Source organism: Theropithecus gelada, chromosome 4, assembly GCF_003255815.1.
Source record: "Theropithecus gelada isolate Dixy chromosome 4, Tgel_1.0, whole genome shotgun sequence".
Taxonomy (NCBI): domain Eukaryota; kingdom Metazoa; phylum Chordata; class Mammalia; order Primates; family Cercopithecidae; genus Theropithecus; species Theropithecus gelada.
In genome coordinates this window covers 21,228,368-21,247,316 of record NC_037671.1, presented here as the reverse complement: position 1 = coordinate 21,247,316, position 18,949 = coordinate 21,228,368, and the positions used below count along the sequence as shown (strand labels likewise).

General features: G+C 40.5%; 1 protein-coding gene across 2 annotated transcripts in view; it reads right to left on the bottom strand.

Moving 5' to 3' along the window:
- Positions 1 to 18,949, bottom strand: part of KDM1B (lysine demethylase 1B) — a 69,557-nt gene that overhangs the window by 41,716 nt on the left and 8,892 nt on the right. For both annotated transcript variants that reach the window (XM_025382445.1, XM_025382446.1), the window contains exons 6-7: positions 15,775 to 15,886; positions 10,701 to 10,817 (exon numbers count right to left, since the gene is read on the bottom strand). In XM_025382445.1, the coding sequence (XP_025238230.1) occupies positions 10,701 to 10,817; positions 15,775 to 15,886 (229 nt within the window). The remainder of the gene's footprint in view (positions 1 to 10,700; positions 10,818 to 15,774; positions 15,887 to 18,949) is intronic.

Here is an 18,949-nt window from a genome sequence, read left to right as displayed (position 1 = left end):
CCACACTGAAAACCAAAATTACTCAGGGTCAATAAATATCATTTAAATTAGTATTTCAAAAGTTCAGGTTATGGAGAACACTCGATTCATACTGGAACAGTAAGATGAAGGGGTCTCAAAGGAGGGTGACTGGGTTGGGGGACAAGATTTGATATTATCCATAGAAGTTGGAATTTAAGGGCTGGGTGTGATGGCTCACATGTGTAATCTCAGCACTTTGGGAGGCCGAGGTGGGCCGATCACGAGGTCAGGAGATTGAGACCATCCTGGCTAACACGGTGAAACCGCATCTCTACTAAAAATACAAAAAATTAGCTGGGTGTGGTGGCGGGCACCTGTAGTCCCCTCGCCACTGCACTCCAGCCTGGGTGACAGAGAGAGACTCCATCTCAAAAAAAAAAAAAAAAGTTGGAATTTAAAAAGACTATAAAGGCTTTTACTAAGGTGAGGTGAGAAGAAAAGTAATTAAGTTTTCAAAAATGTAAGGAATCTGACACCTCTGAGGCCCTCCTGGAAAAAAATGCTTGATGTTAAAATACAGCCAGCCAGGTTTCAAATCAAAATAAAGAACCTGGGATAGAGGGAACTACGGTAATACAGCCAGCCAGGTTTCAAATCAAAATAAAGAACCTGGGATAGAGGGAACTACGGTAAGAGAAATTACAGAGAGTAGTAAATCTACATAAACATGTAAGTGAGAGTGAACAATGGAGGGAATACAGTTATAGAAAATAAGAAAATCGCCAAGAAAACTAAACAAAAAACAAAACCATAACAAAAATTGGGAGAGAAGAAAAGAAAGTGTTATATAATTTATTTTTTCTGATTTCATAACAGGGTATTGACCAATATCATCTAAAATTGAAACATGAAGTTGTTTTTTTTTTTTTCAAGTTAAGAGTGATTTCAACTTTTTTACTTTTCTTCTTGGAACAGGGTCTCACTGTGCCACCTAGGCTGGAGTGCAATGGTGCGATCTTGGCTCACTGCAGCCTTGACCTCATGGGCTCAAGGGTTCTTCCCACTTCAGTCTTCCAAGTAGCCGGGGCTACAGGCGCACGTCACCAGGCCCAGGTAATTTCTGTATTCTTCACAGAGACAGGGTCTCGTCGTGTTGCCCAGGTCAAACTCCTGCCTCAGCCTCCCAAAGGGCTGAGATTACAGGCATGAGCCACTGTGCCCAGCTGATTCCCACTTCTTATTTTCATATTTTCTTAACCTTTTAGAGAGTTTTTAGAAACTTATTTCTTGGGATAAAGAAGTATTTTATGTTCAACAATTTCTTATTTCACTTTGGCTTCCTTTTCTTATTTTAAATTGATGTTATATTAAACACAACCAACTTAGAAAACAAAGTGTGTAGAGTACTATTCCTTAACAGGAAGCTCTTTGTCAATCAGCCTTCTCCCTGAATATACACAGAGGTATACTATATAGATACTCTTGAATGAATCTCACTCAATGGTGGTTATTTCACAATGATGACTGCATGCATTTTTTCTATCTTTGTTCTTTTCTACATTGCTGGAATTTTTCAATAATGAACATGTATCATTTGTCTAAAAGTAAAGTTATTCTACAGAAAACCTTTGAGTTTTCAAAAACTACTTAGAGAAACTGAAAGTGACGACCACCACCCAAGAAAAAATTTAAAAAACAAAAAGCAAGGCATAGTTTGAATTAGTAGAGATCAAGTCAAAGTTGTCCATTCAATTGTCAGCAAGTAAAAGAGAGGTCAGATTATGGATCACTCCAATTACAGTTTAGTCAAAGCAGAGAACAAAATGTAAAAGTCACAGCTAGAGTAGCTGAGAGCAGTGGCTCACACCTGTAATCCCAGCACTTTGGGAGGCCAAGGCAGGTGGATCACCTGAGATCAGGAGTTTGAGACCAGCCTGGCCAACATGGTGAAACTCCGTCTCCACTAAAAATACAAAAATTGGTTGGGCGTGGTGGTGAGCACCTGCAGACCCAGCTGCTCAGGAGGCTGACATGGGAGAATTGCTTGAACCTGGGAGGCGGAGGTTGGAGTAAGCCTAGATGGTGTCACTGTACTCCAGTCTGGGCAACAGAACGAGACTCCTTCTCAAAAAAAACCAAACCACAACAACAAAATCACAGCTAGTATTGACTAATGTAATATTACACAAATCACCCAAAATCTTAAAAAATTATCTGAAACAATTTTTAGAATCATCGCATACACAGGCTGACTGAAAATGGCTAAAAAAATAGAATCTATTAAAATAGCTCTTTTTGACTGTTGCTTGGCTGAACTCTCCTTTAAATATTATAATGAAATGCCACTGAGTCAACTTTTCATTGTCAAGTAATCTGGGACACAGGTAGTTAATTAAGTTTAGTGCCACCAAGACATTGTTCCTGCCAGCTGGACACGCTCCCCTATGCCTCACATGTTCATGGTATTTTCATTGGTCAGTTCCCAGCTCCCAACAGTGCAGCCACACAGCCTGGATATGAACTGCCCACGCCCTCATGTCAGCTCCCTCCCATTTTTTTTCTCTTCCTCTTCTCAGAGAGGCCTTCCACTTTCAAAGTTGAGTTCCAGAATCAATCAAGGGCCTCACCCTGGGCAAGACAGCAAAACCCTGTCTCTATTTAAAAAAAAAAACAAAACAAAAACAAAAATTAGTGAAGCATGGTGGCATACACTTGTAGTCCCAGCTACTCGGGAGACTACGGTGGCAGAATCACCTGAGCCCAGGAAGTCAAGGCTGCAGTGAACCAGGATTACGCCACTGTACTCTGGCCTGGGAGACAAGAGTGAGACTCTGCCTTACAAAAAAAAAAAAAAAAGAAAGAAAAATATCTAGTGCTAAATGGAAAGATTTTGGAAAGGCTCTTACCAATTTCAGGAATCTAATCCCATGCTTAGATCAGTGCTTTCCTTCCCTCAGTCTCAAATCACCAACATCAAGAATAAAAGAAGGGATACCAAGATAGAGCCCACCAACATTAAAAGGAGAACAAGGAAACAGTACGAACAACTTTAAATTAAAAATGTGACTACACAGATGAAAAAGACAAGCTGCTTGAAAAACACAACCTTCTAAAATGGAAAGAAGTCATAAACCACCTAAATGGCCATATATCTGTTAAAGAAACTGAATTTGCAATTTCTGAACTTTTTACAAAGAAAGCTACTGGCCCAAATTGTTTCATTAGTGAATTCTACCAAACACACAAAAAAAGAAGTAATATCAAACTTATACGACAAACAAAATAGAAAAGAGGATATACTGCTCGTTTCACAGAGCCAGCATAACTCTGAAAGCAGAACCTGACAAGGTTATTACAAGAAAGGAAAGTAACAAAGTATCCAACACACAGATGCAAACATCTTTAACAAAATTCAATCAAATCTGGGAATATATAAAAAGAACAATATATTAAAAACAAGTGGATTTTTTTCCCCCAGGAATGCAACATTGATTCAACATTCCCAAATTGGTGTAATTCATTACATTTGCTGACGAAAGAAGAAAAAGCAATGGTCATCATAAAAGATGCAGGAAAACTATTAGCCCACGTCTGTTCATCATAAAAAGTTATCAGCAAATTAGGAAGAGAAAAGGAGACTGCTCAATCTCATAAAGAATGTCTACAAAAAGCTATAGCCGACACTGTATATGATACTGAACACGTTCCTCCTGAAGTCAGGAACAAAGCAAGGTGGTCTGCTCTCATCACCTCTATAGAACACTATCACTGGCGGTCCTGACCAATGTAGTAAGGCAAGAAAAAGGGAAAAAAGACTGAGAAGAGGTTTGTAGACAATCATGATTGTTTGTATGACTGATTTGCAGACAACCCAAAGGAATCTACAAAAAGATCTATGAAACTTGCTAAGTGAAGTTAACAAAGTCTGTGGGTACGAGGCCAATACACAAAAGTCGATTGTATTTCTATATAGTCGCAACAGTGTACAACTTGAAAATGGAGTTAAAAACAAATTTTATCAGTCAGGTACACTGGCTCACGCCTATAATCCCAGCACTTTGGGAGGCCAAGGCAGGTAGATCACGAGGTCAGGAGTTCAAGGCCAGCCTGGCCAACACAGGGAAGCCATCTCTACTAAAATACAAAAAATTAGCCAGGTGTGGTGGTGCGTGCCTGTAGTCCCTGCTACTCAGGAGGCTGAGGCAGGAGAATTACTTGAACCTGGGAGGCGGAGGTTGCAGTGAGCCAAGATCGTGCCATTGCACTCCAGCCTGGCGACAAAGCAAGACTCCGTTTCAAAAAATAAATAAATAATAAAAAATAGGCCAGGCGCAGTGGCTCATGCCTGTAATCCCAGCACTTTGGAAGACCAAGGCAGGCAGATCACCTGAGGTCAGGAGTTCGAGACCAGCCTGGCCAACACAGTGAAACCCCGTCTCTACTAAAAATATAAAAAAATTAGCTGGGCATGGTGGTGGGTGCTTGTAATCCCAGCTACTCGGGAGGCTGAGGCAGAAGAATTGCTTGAACCCAGGAGACAGTGGTTGCAGTGAGCCAATACGGTGCCACTGCACTTCAGCCTGGACAACAGAGTGAGACTCCGTCCAAAACAAAAAAATCAATCAATTTTATCTACAACTACGGGAAAAAAAAAATAAGTGTCTAGAAATAAACTGAACAAAGGCATAAAAGATATCCTCAGTGAATATGAGAAAACACTGTTGGAAGACATTAACCTTTAAAAGATGGAGACAAATACCATGCCCATGGGTCAGAAAAGGGGATCAGGAAACATTTTCTGTAAAGGACCAGATAATAAATATTCTGGGCTCTGTCGCAAATACTGTCATTGTAGCATGAAAGCAGCCAATACATAACAATGAGCATGGCTATGTCCCAATTAAAACTTTATTTACAAAACAGGTATGGTGCCAGGAGCAGGAATGAGCATGGCTATGTCCCAATTAAAACTGTATTTACAAAACAGGTGTGGTGCCAGGTGCAGTGGCTCACGCCTGTAATCCCAGCACTTTGGGAGGCTGGGAAGGGAGGATCACTTGAGGCCAAAAGTTCAAGACCAGCCTGGGCAATACAGCAAGACCCTGACACTACAGAAAATTTTAAAAATTAAAAATAAAATAAACCAAACCCAAGCCCAGCAGAAGAAAGGAAATAACCAAGATCAAAGCAGAACTAAATGAAATTGAAACAATAAAAATATACAAAAGGTAAATGAAACAAAAAGCTGGTTCTTTGAAAAGATAAATAAAGTTGATAGACAATTAGCAAGATTAACCAAGAAAAGAAGAGAGAAAATCCAAATAACTTCATTACGAAAAAAAAAAGATATTACAATTGACACCACTGAAATACAAAAGATCATTCAAGGCGACTATGAACACCTTTACGCACGTAATCTAGAAAACCTAGAAGACATGGACAAATTCCTGGAAAAAATACAACCCTCCTAGCTTAAATCAGGAGGAATTAGATACCCTGAACAGACCTACAACAAGCAGCGAGACTGAAATGGTAATTAAAAGATTACCAGCAAAAAAAAGTCCAGGACCAGATGGATTCACAGCAGAATTCTACCAGACATTCGAAGAAGAATTGGTACCAATCCTTTTGACACTATTCCACAAGATAGAGAAAGAAGGAACCCTCCCTAATTCATTTTATGAAGCCAGCATCACCCTAATACCAAAACCAGGAAAGGACATAACCAAAAACGAAAACTACAGACCAATATTCCTGATGAACACAGACACTAACAAAATATTAGCTAACGTAGACGCTTAATAACATACTAGCTAACCGGATCCAACAACATATCAAAAAGATAATCCACCATGATCAAGTGGGTTTCATACCAGAGATGCAGGGATGGTTTAACATATGCAAGTCAATAAATGTGATATACCACATAATTAAAAACAAAAATCACATGATCATCTCAATAGATGCAGAAAAAGCACTGGACAAAATCCAGCATCCTTTTATGACTAAAACTCTCAGCAAAATCGGCACACAAGGGACATATCTCAATGTAATAAAAGCCATCTATGACAAACCCACAGCCAACATAATACTGAATGGGGAAGAGTTGAAAGCACTTCCTCTGAGAACTGGAACAAAACAAGAATGCCCACTCCCACCACTCCTCTTCAACATAGTACTGGAAGTCCTGGCCAGAGCAATCGGACAAGAGAAAGAGATAAAGGGCATCCAAATCGATAAAGAGGAAGTCAAACTGTCACTGTTTGCTGACAATATGATCGTTTACCCCGAAAACCCTAAGGACTCTTTCAGAAGGCTCCTAGAACTGATAAAAGAAGTCAGCAACGTTTCCAGATACAAGATTAATGTACACAAATCAGTAGCTCTTCTATACACCAATAGCAACCAAGCAGAGAGTCAAATCAAGAACTCAACCCCTTTACCAATAGCTGCAAAATAAAATAAAATACTTAGGAATAAACCTAACCAAGGAGTCGAAAGACCTCTACAAAGAAAACTACAAAACACTGCTAGAAGAAATCACAGATGACACAAACAAATGGAAATACATCCCATGCTCATGAATGGGTAGAATCAATGTTGTAAAAATGACCATATTGCCAAAAGCAATCTAAAAATTAAAAGTGATCCCCATCAAAATACTACTATCATTCATCACAGAATTAGAAAAAATTCTAAAACTCATATGGAACCAAAAAAGAGCACGCATAGCCAAAGCAAGACAAAGCAAAAGAACAAATTCAGAGGCATTGCACTACCTGATTTCAAACTATACTATAAGGCCATAGTCACCAAAACAGCATGGTACTGGTATAAAAATAGGCACACAGACCAGTTAAACAAGACAGAGAACCCAGAAATAAACCCAAATACTTAGAGGCAACTGATCTTCAACAAAGCAAACAAAAACAAAGTGGGGGAAAAGACACTCTTTTCAACAAATGGTGCTGGGATAATTGGCTAGCCACATTTAGGAGAATGAAACTGGATCCTCATATCTCACCTTATGCAAAAATCAACTCAAGATGGATTAAGGACTTAAATCTAGAACCTGAAACTACAAAAATTCTAGAAGACAATACTGGAAAAACCTTTCTAGACACTGGCTTAGGCAAGGATTTCATGACCAAGAACCCAAATGCAAATACAACAAAAACAAAGATAAATAACTGGGACTTTAAAGAGCTTTTGCAAGGCAAAAGGAGCAGTCAGCAGAGTAAACAGACAACCCAGAGAGTGGGAGAAAATCTTCATAACCTATACATCTGACAATGGACTAATACCCAGAATCTACAATGAACTCAAACAAATCATTAAGAAACAAACAAACAGTCCCATCAAAAGTGGGCTAAGGACATGAATAGACAATTCTCAAAGAAGAGATACAAATGGCCAACAAACATATGAAAAAATTCTCAACATCACTAATGATTGGGGAAATGCAAATCAAAACACAATGTGATAGCCCCTTACTCCCGGAAGAATGGCCATAATCAAAAAATCAAAACACAGTAGATGTTGGCATGGATGCAGTGATCAGGGAACACTTCTATACTGCTCGTGGGAATGTAAACTAGTATAGCCACTATGGAAAACAGTGTGGAGATTCCTTAAAGAACTAAATGTAGAACTACCATTTGATCCAGCAATCTCACTACTGGATATCTATCCAGAGGAAAAGAAGTCATTATACAAAAAACATACTTCCACACGCATGTTTATAGTAGCACAGTTCACAATTGCAAAATTGTGGAACCCACCCAAATGCCCATCAATCAACGAGTGGATGAAGAAACTGTGGGGTGTGTGTATGTATGTGTATATACATGTAACACTACAAAATGTTGTAGTATGGTACAACCATGAAAGACATTTGGTAGTTTTGCAAACAGTAAACATAAATTTATGATATAATTCACTAATTACCCTCCTTTTTTTCTTTTTTTTTTTTTTAATGGAGTTTCACTCTTGTGGCCAAAGCTAGAGTGCAATGGCATGATCTCAGCTCACTGCAACCTCTGCCTCCAGGGTTCAAGTGATTCTCCTACCTTAGCCTCCCGAGTAGCTGAGATTACAGGCACATGCCACCACACACAGCTAAGTTTTGTATTTTTACTAGAGATAGGGTTTCAACATGTTGGCCAGGCTGGTCTCGAACTCCTGACCTCAGGTGATCCGCCTGCCTCGGACTACCACAGTGCTGGGATTTCAGGCATGAGCCACCACACCCAGCCACTCCTAATATATTTTTATTAATAAGAAACAAATACGCCAGGCACAGAAAATAAACTGTATAGTTTATTATTAAATATAATAAAATATAATATGTTTACATTTTGAATCCCAGGCTTTTACTGAATCCCAGGCATTATAAAAATATGATGTTTATATTTTGAATCCCAGGTTGAATTTCTCTTATTTGAAATGCTTGGGACCAGAAGCGTTTTGGATTTTGGATTTTGGAATGTTTGCAACATACTTACCAGTTGGACATCCCTAATCTGAAAATCTGAAATGCTCCAATGAACATTTCCTTTGAGCAGAACCTCTGAGCATCATCTCAGTGGTCAAAAAGTTTCAGATTTTGGAGCATTTCAGATTTTCAGACTAGGGTGCTCAACCTGCACCACAAACCACTCAATTGTATGCTTTAAAAGGGTGAATTTTATAATATGTTAATTTTATCTCAATTTCTAGAAACAAAGTATTTTACTTCCGAGATTACAACAATTCCTAATTTTTTTTTTATTTATTTTTTTTTATTATTATACTTTAAGTTGTAGGGTACATGTGCATAACGTGCAGGTTTGTTACATATGTATACTTGTGCCATGTTGGTGTGCTGCACCCATCAACTCGTCATTTACATCAGGTATAACTCCCAATGCAATCCCTCCCCCCTCCCCCCTCCCCATGATAGGCCCCGGTGTGTGATGTTCCCCTTCCTGAGTCCAAGTGATCTCATTGTTCAGTTCCCACCTATGAGTGAGAACATGCGGTGTTTGGTTTTCTGTTCTTGTGATAGTTTGCTAAGAATGATGGTTTCCAGCTGCATCCATGTACCTACAAAGGACACAAACTCATCCTTTTTTATGGCTGCATAGTATTCCATGGTGTATATGTGCCACATTTTCTTAATCCAATCTGTCACTGATGGACATTTGGGTTGATTCCAAGTCTTTGCTATTGTGAATAGTGCTGCAATAAACATACGTGTGCATGTGTCTTTATAGCAGCATGATTTATAATCCTTTGGGTATATACCCAGTAATGGGATGGCTGGGTCATATGGTACTTCTAGTTCTAGATCCTTGAGGAATCGCCATACTGTTTTCCATAATGGTTGAACTAGTTTACAGTCCCACCAACAGTGTAAAAGTGTTCCTATTTCTCCACATCCTCTCCAGCACCTGTTGTTTCCTGACTTTTTAATGATCGCCATTCTAACTGGTGTGAGATGGTATCTCATTGTGGTTTTGATTTGCATTTCTCTGATGGCCAGTGATGATGAGCATTTTTTCATGTGTCTGTTGGCTGTATGAATGTCTTCTTTTGAGAAATGTCTGTTCATATCCTTTGCCCACTTTTTGATGGGGTTGTTTGTTTTTTTCTTGTAAATTTGTTTGAGTTCTTTGTAGGTTCTGGATATTAGCCCTTTGTCAGATGAGTAGATTGCAAAAATTTTCTCCCATTCTGTAGGTTGCCTGTTCACTCTGATGGTAGTTTCTTTTGCTGTGCAGAAGCTCTTTAGTTTAATGAGATCCCATTTGTCAATTTTGGCTTTTGCTGCCGTTGCTTTTGGTGTTTTAGACATGAAGTCTTTGCCCATGCCTATGTCCTGAATGGTACTACCTAGGTTTTCCTCTAGGGTTTTTATGGTATTAGGTCTAACATTTAAGTCTCTAGATTCCTAATATTCTTTAACGTACTGCAGGTACCAGTGGCATTTATGTAGATTAACACCTTTAACGCACTAGGCACTAAGTTTTTAAACAGTAAGTAATTGTGAAATTTCAAAAAAGGCAAATTATAACAACGATGGCCGATTCCTAACTGCCAAGCATATCAGTTAATCTTTTCTTCCTAACTAATAGGATCCGGTTTTGTTTACTGTTGCAACATGCTCAGTTGTAAAATATTTTCTTCCTCTGTCCTCACTGTAGTTAGGGAAGCTGCATTTATGGTATCAACATCATTATATAAAAACAAAACAAAACAAACCTAACAAAAAAATTAAAACTAGAGTACCTGCATGATCCTGTTCTGGCCAATGAGATATAAATAGAAATCTACTGATGGAACTTTCAGGAAAGTTCCTGTTTCCCCCAATAAAAGAGGGACAGGCTCAGCTGATACAACCCTCTTACCCTTTGACTGTTCCACCCTTTTCTGCTTAGAATTTGGACACATGACTGGTGGTGTAGCAACTACCTTGTGGCCTTGAGGATGGAAGTTAGACTACAGGTGCCTGGAGTGGAAACTACAAAGAGATTTCCTTGGGCAACAAAACCAACCCTGGACAGCCTGTCTTAACTGCTTATAATGACGGAAAAGTAAAATACTTAATTGGTTAAGCCATTATACTTAGGATTCTATTACATGCATGCAAATACAACCTTAGAATGATCAACACAATACATGAAAAACATACACCATTACTATTTGCTGACTACATTAATGTATCAATTAATTCAAAAGCAAAAAGATAGAGAACATACCTTAATAGCAGTATTTGGTTTCATACCACATCGATAAGTCTTGGCTATCTGTGGAGTAAGCTGGATTTCCTTGGTAAGCTGCCTCCATTTTCTACACTCAGGTTTTGTACACTGAACCTAGATGGGAAGTATCAAGTCAAGATGAACAAGTGAGCTAATCTTCAGTTACCATTTCTATTCTCCACCACCTGGCCATCTTCTCCAACCTGTTAGCAATCTTAAGTATTTTTTCTCCTCCTTGCATCACCACCATCCATATAATCCACTTTCACCTCATTAGGATAATTTCTGCTTTAACACTTTCTCAGGGTGAGGAAAGTGCCAAGGGGATCTGAGTCTTGTCAGAAAGGTTTTCTAGGCCGGGCGCAGTGGCTCATGCCTGTAATCTCAGCACTTTGGGAGGCCAAGGCGGGCAGATCACAAAGTCAGGAGATCCAGACCATCCTGGCTAACACGGTGAAACCCTGTCTCTACTAAAAATACAAAAAGTTAGCTGGGCGTGGTGGCGAGCGCCTGTAGTCCCAGCTACTCAGGAGGCTGAGACAGGAGAATGGCGTGAACCCAGGAGGCGGAGCCTGCAATAAGCCAAAATCGCACTATTACACTCCAGCCTGGGCGACAGAGTGAGACTCATCTCAAAAAAAAAAAAAAGGTTTTCCAGCTCTAACCTAAAGAAACAATCAGGGCCAGGCATGGTGGCTCACACCTGTAATCTCAGCACTTTAGAAGGCTGAGGCGGGCAGACTGCTTAAGCCCAGAAGTTCCAGACTAGCCTGGGCAACATAGTGACACCCCGTCTCTACAAAAAACACAAAAGTAGATGGGTGTGGTGGTTCATGCCTGTAGTCCCAGCTACTCAGGAGACTGAGGTAAGAGGATGGCTTGAGCCTGGGGAGGTCAAGGCTGCAGTGAGCTGAGATTACACCACTGTGCTCCAGCCTGGGCAACAGACTGAGATTCTGTCTCAAAAAAAAAAAAAAAAAAAAAAAAAAAGCATAAAATAAACTGAAATTTACTTTCAATTAGTCAACAAGTATGCACACTAAATGCAATGTGGTATGCCGTGTTGGATCCTATAACATTAGTGAAGAAACTGATGAAATCCAAATACAATCTACAGTTATTAGTACTATGCCAAAGTTAATTTCTTACTTTGACAAATAATCATGGTATGTAAGACAACAACGTTAAGGGAAGCTGTATTAAGGATATATGGAAACTCTCTGTACTATCTTAGCAACTCCGCAAATTTAAAATGATACCAGGCTTGGTGCAGTGTCTCACGCCTGTACTTTGGGAGGCCAAGGCAGGTGGATCACCTGAGGTCAGGAGTTCAAGACCAGCCCGGCCAACATGGTGAAACCCCATCTCTACTAAAAATATAACAAAAATTAGCTGGGCATGGGGGTGCATGCCTATAATCCCAGCTACTCGGGAGGCTGAGGCAGGAGAATCGCTTGAACCTGGGCGGTGGAGGTTGCAGTAAGCTGAGATTGTACCACTGCGCCCCAGCCTGGGCAACAGAGCAAGACTCCATTGCAAAATAAATAAATAAGTAATTTTAAAAAGATGATTCCAAAATAAAGTTTATTTTTAAAAAGTGGGCAGATATCCATATGCCAAAGAACGACGTTAGACACCCTACTTTACACACACACAAATATTAATTTGAAATTGATAAAATAATACCTAAACATAAGCACTCAAACAACAGAACTCTTAGAAAACAAAGTCAACCTTTATGACCTCGAATTTGGCAATGAATTCTAAGTGATAACACCAAAAGCAACAAAACAAAAACACAGATAAATTGAACTTCCTTAAAATTAAAAACCTTTGGGCACCAATGGGCTCTACCAAAGAAGACAACAACCTATAGGAAAAAATACTTGCAAATCATAGCTCTAATAAGGGTTTAGTATCCAAAATACACAAAAAGGCCAGGCACGGGGCTCACGCCTGTAATCCCAGAAATTTGGGAAGCTGAGGCAGGCAGATCACCTGAGGTCAGGAGTTTGAGACCTGCCTGGCCAACATGGTGAAAACCCCATCTCTACTAAAATTAGACGGGCGTGGTGGTGGGTGCCTGTAATCCCTGCTACTCGGGAGGCTGAGGCAGAAGAATCGCCTGAACCCGGAAGGCGAAGGCTGCAGTGTGCTGAAGATGGCACCACTGCACTGCAGCCTGGGTGACAAGAGCAAAACTGTCTCAAAAAAAAATAAATAAAATTATATATAAGTCTTACAACTCAACTACAAAAAGACAAACAACTTAAAAAGGGCAAAGGAAGACCGGGCAAGGTGGCTCACATCTGTAATCCCAGCACTTTGGGAGGCCGAGGCGGGCAGATCACCTGATGTCAGGAGTTCAAGACCAGCCTGGCCAACATGGTGAAACTCCGTCTCTACTAAAAATACAAAAATTAGCCCACGGTGGTGGCGCGCACCTATAATCCCAGCTACTCAGGTGGCAGAGGCAGGAGAATGGCTTGAACCCAGAAGGCAGAGGTTGCAGTGAGCCAAGATCACACCACTGCACTCCAGTCTGGGCGACAGAGCGAGACTCCATCTCAAAGACAACAAAACAAAAATGGGCAAAGGATAACATATTTCTCCAAAGATATACAAATGGACAACAAGCACATGAAAGGTTGCATTAGTCATTAGGGAAACACAAATTAAAACCACTATGAGATACCACTTCAAACCCGTGGAGAAATCAGAACCCTCATACACTACAGACAGGAATGAAAAACAGTAGAACAACTGTGGAAAAGAGTTTGAGGTCCCTCAAGAAGTTAAACATATAATTAACAAATATGATTTAGCAATTATATTTCTAGGTACATACCCAAGAATTGCAAGCAGGTATTCAAACAAATACTTGTAAAAGAATGTTCACTGCAGCACTATTCACAATTGCTAAATGCTTGAAATGATCTAGATGTCCATCAATAGATGAATGCTTAAAAAAACTGTGGCATATCCATTCGATGGAATATTATTCACCCATAAAAAAGAACGAAGTACTGACACATCCTACAGTGGATATGAACCTCAAAAACATTACGTTAGATGAAAAAGTTCAGATACAAAAAGTCACATGTTGCACGATCCCATTCATATGAAACATCCAAAATAGATAAATCCATAAACACAGAAAGCAAATTAGTGGTTACCAGGAACTGGGGGTAGCAAGAATTAGGGCTTCCCTTGTGGGTGATGAAAATACTTTGGAATTAGATAGGGGTGGTAATTGCATAACATTTTGAATATACTAAGTGCCACTGAACTGCACACTTTAAAATGGTTAATTTTATGTTATACAAATTTTACTTCAATGAAAAAAATCTTTAAACATGCACAAAGCTCAGTATTACTAATAATATTTTTTTAATTAGCAAACTGGCCGGGTAGAGGGGCTCATGCCTGTAATCCTAACACTTTGAGAGGCTGAAGTGGGAGGATTGCTTGAGTCCAGTAATTTGAGACCAGCCTGGGCAAGATATCGAGCCCTGTCTCTATAAAGAGTTAAAAAATTAGCTGGGCATGGTGGTGCACTCTGTAGTCCCAGCTGCCCTGGAGGCTGAGGTGGGAGGATCACTGGAGCCTGGGAGACTGAGGCTGCAATGAGTCATAATCCCACAACTGCACTCTAGCCTGAGTGACAGAGCAAGACCCCATCTTTAAAAAAAAAAACTGGGAGTGGTGGCTCATGCCTGTAATCCCAGCACTGTGGGAGGCTGAGGCAGGTGGATCACTTAAGTCTAGGAATTCAAGACCAGCCTGGGCAACATGGTGAAATGCTATCTCTACAAAACATACAAAAGTCAGCTAGGCGTGGTAGTGTGTGCAGAGAGTCCCAGCTACTAGGGAGGCTGAGGTGGGAGGATCTCTTGAGCCCGGGAGGTGGAGGTTGTAGTGAGCTAAGACTGTGCTACCGCACTCCAGCCTGCGCAACAGAGTGAGACCCTGTCTCAGAAAAAAAAAAAATAGCGAATCATTTATTAAATGGTGGTATATTTCAACAATATTATGTAATAATGAAAATATATTTTCAAAGAATGACTAAATGAAAAAAGAATATGAAGTCAAATTAATTTTCTTCTTTTTTTGAGACAGAGTCTCACTCTGTCACCAGGCTGGAGTGCAATGGCACGATCTCGGCTCACTGCAATCTCCGCCTCCCAGGTTCAAGCAATTCGCCTGCCTCAGCCTCCCGAGTACCTGGGATTACAGGCGCATGCCACCACGCCTGGCTAATTTTTGGATATTTTTAGTAGAGACAGGATTTCCCCATGTTGGCCAGGATGGTCTTGCTCTCTTAACCTTGTGATCTGCTCACTTCAGCCTCCCAAAGTGCTGGGATTACAGGTGTGAGCCACAGCCCTGGCCCAAATTAATTTTTAAAAAGCTAAATGTTACAAAAATAGTATCTGAAGCCTGATTTTAAACCTAATCAATACATGTATATAAAGCATGAAATTGTGTTTAAACAGACAAAAATATGAAAAGAAAAAAAAAGGATTAAAAAGCTATGTACCAAGCTCAGCCAGCTGGTGGTGAGCCTTTAGTTTTTTCTTTTTTAAAACAATTTTTTTTCCTTTTTTTTTTTTTGAGACAGCCTCTCACTCTGTCACCCAGGCTGGAGTGTAGTGGTGTAATCACAGCTCACCACAGCCTTGAACTCCTGAGCTCAAGCAATTACCCCACCTCGACCTGCTGAATAGATAGGACTACAGACACCTGCCACCACTCCTGGCGACTTGAAAAAAAATTTTTTTTGTAAAGATAGGGTCTCACTTTGCCCAGGCTGGGCACAAAGCAACCTTCCCACCTCAGCCTACCAAAGGGCTAGGATTACAAGTATGAGCCTCCACACCCAGCCTAGTTTCCTCTTTCATACTATGTTGAAATATCTGAGCTTTCTATAAAAATAAAAAATATTTGCTTTAATAGTCATAGAAAGAACAACAACTGTAACAAGAGATTTCCTAAACATAGCATTTTCATCCATTCCTCTTGCATTTGGCTCCACAAATACTTCACAGATGGAGAGCACCATTCTCCTTACCCAGTAGGGGAGTTGCTGGTCTGCCATGAAAGCTTTGGGACTAGGTTCAGTTTTGCCATTGCTAGTCCATATTTTTTTCCATGTAGTATATTTGTCATATCCATCCTTGTGGCTGGAAAACAAGAAAAATTAATATATCGAGCTACAAGCAATCAGGTTTTTCAAAACAAGAAGCAGGTTAGTAAATCTTACGTAACAAACTTAACTAGCCTTGTTATAAAAATAGAAGAAGTTATTATGGCACCTATAAAACAGGCTGTCAGAAGGGGTATATTCTTGTCAGTTTTAGTATCTAAAACTAAGAAAGGCATATTATTTGAAAGGGAAATTAAATTTTTTAATTTTTTTTCCCCTTGATACACGGTGTTGCTATGTTGCTCAGGCTGGAGTACAGTGACTGTTCACAGATGCAATCATGAATCACGGTGCACTGCAACCTCGAACTCCTAAGCTCAAGCGATCCTTCTGCCTCAGGCTCCCAAGCAGCTGGAACTGGCTCAGAATACTTTTATATTTTTATTTTATTTTATTTTATTTTTTGAGATGGAGTCTTGCTCTGTCACCCAGGCTGCAGTGCAATGGCACAATCTTGGCTCACTGCAACCTCCACTTCTTGGGTTCAAGGGATTCTTGTTCCTCAACCTCCCAAGTAGCTGGGATTACAGGCGCCCGCCACCATGCCTGGCTAACTTGTACTTTTAGTAGAGACGGGGTTTTGTCATGTTGGCCAGGCTGGCCCCGAACTCCTAAACTCAAGTTGTCTGCCCGCCTCAACCTTCCAAAGTGCTGGGATTATAGGTGTGAACAACTGCGCCTGGCCTAGAATATTTTTTAATGTGTGTAGTAAATCCTAGGGCAGTCATTAAAAATTACATCAGTAGATGAAATACAATACAATCATAAAAATGCTCAATTAAAATCACAGAAGGCAGCCAGGCGCGGTGGCTCACGCCTGTAATCCCAGCACTTTGGGAGGCCAAGGTGGGCGGATCATGAAGCCAGGAGATAGACACCATCCTGGCTAACATGGTGAAACCCCAACTCTACTAAAAATACAAAAAATTAGCCAGGTGTGGTGGGCGCCTGTAGTCCCAGCTACTTGGGAGGCTGAGGCAGAATGGCGTGAACTCGGGAGGCAGAGCGTGCAGTGAGTCGAGACTGCGCCACTGCACTCCAGCCTGGGGGAGAGAGCGAGATTCTGTCTCAAAAAAAAAAAAAAAAAATCAGAGAAGGCAGAGTAAGGGGAAAAAGAATAAAATGCACCATATGGAAAACAGCTAGCAAGATATTTTAATCCAGTTATATCAACAATCACTTAAAACATGAATAGCATAAACACACAGATTAAAAGACAGATTGTCAGTGGGATTACAAAAAAACTATATGTGTAAACGAGAAATCTCTAGGCTGGGCATGGCGACTCAGACCTGTAATCCCAGCACTTTGGGAGGACAAGGTAGGAGGATAACATGAGGCCAGGAGTTTGAGACCAGCCTGGCCAACATGGGGAAATCCAGTCTCTACTAAAAATACAAAAATTAGCTGGGCATGGTGGCGCACACCTGTAATCCCAGCTACTCGGGAGGCTGAGGCACGAGAATCACTTGAACCCAGGAGGCATAGGTTGCAGTGAGCCAAGATCACGCCACTGCACTCCAGCCTGGGCAACAGAGCAAGACCCTGTCTCAAAAGAAAAGAAAAGAAATCTACTTGAAATACAAAGACTCAGAAAGGTAAAAAGTAAAGAAACAAAGAAAGGTGTATCATGCTAACATTTAAAAGGCTGAGGCAGCCACATTAATGTGAATAATGAATATTATCAGGGATAAGAAGACAAGGGATATTACATAAAGGGGTTAATTTTGAGAGAATCCACAACGTTAGAAGTACAATGTCAACAACAGAGTTTAAAAATACATGACGGCCGGGCATGGTGGCTCCAGCCTATAATCCCAGCACTTTGGGAGGCTGAGGCAGGCAGATCACCCAAGGTCAGGAATTCGAGACCAGCTATGTCAACATGATGAAATCCCGTGCCTACTAACAATGTGAAAACTAGCCAGGTGCACCGGCATATGCCTGTAATCCCAGTTACTTGAGAGGCTGAGGCAGAAGAATGGCTTGAACTCAGGAGGTAGAAGTTATGGTGAGTCAAGATCGCACCACTGCACTCCAGCCTGGGCAACAGAGCGAGACTCCATCTCAAGAAAAAAATACATGAGGTAAAAATGTATAGAACTGAAAGGAAAAATAGACATATCTGCATTATAGTTGGAAATGTTAACAGACAATTATAATTGCAGACTTTAAGACACTTTTCTTAGTAACTGAAAGATCAGGTAGGAGTAAATCAGAAAGATATGTGTGTGTGTGTGTATATATATATATATGACCTGAACTGCACTACCAACTTGGTCTAGCTGACACTGATAGACCCACCTGACAATGGTAAAATACACACTTTTCTCCACGGCACGTGGGACATTTACCAAGATACACTGCGTTATGGGCCATAAGGCAAACTTTGACAAATTTAAAATGCAGAAATCATACAAAGTATATTCTCAGACCATTACTGAACTAAACTAGAAAGCAGTAACAGAAAACTGCTGCAAGTGTCCCAAATATTTGGAAATTAAACAATTTACTTCTAAATAACCTATGGATCAAAAAGGAAAACTCAAGAGAAATTAAAAAAGATTTTGAACTAAATGAAAATAAAAGTTGTCAAAAGTTGTGAAATATCACAACCTACTTGCAGGGGAATTCATAGCATTTAAAAAATGTATTTATTGGAAAAGAAGAAAGATCTAAAAATAAATAATTTCAGCTACTAGCTTACGAAACTAAATAAGAAAAAATCGGCCGGGCGCGGTGGCTCAAGCCTGTAATCCCAGCACTTTGGGAGGCCGAGACGGGCGGATCACGAGGTCAGGAGATCGAGACCATCCTGGCTAACACGGTGAAACCCCGTCTCTACTAAAAAATACAAAAAAACTAGCCGGGCGAGGCGGCGGGCGCCTGTAGTCCCAGCTACTCGGGAGGCTGAGGCAGGAGAATGGCGTAAACCCGGGGGGCGGAGCTTGCAGTGAGCTGAGATCCGGCCACTGCACTCCAGCCTGGGCGACAGAGCCAGACTCCGTCTCAAAAAAAAAAAAAAAAAAAAAAAAAAAAA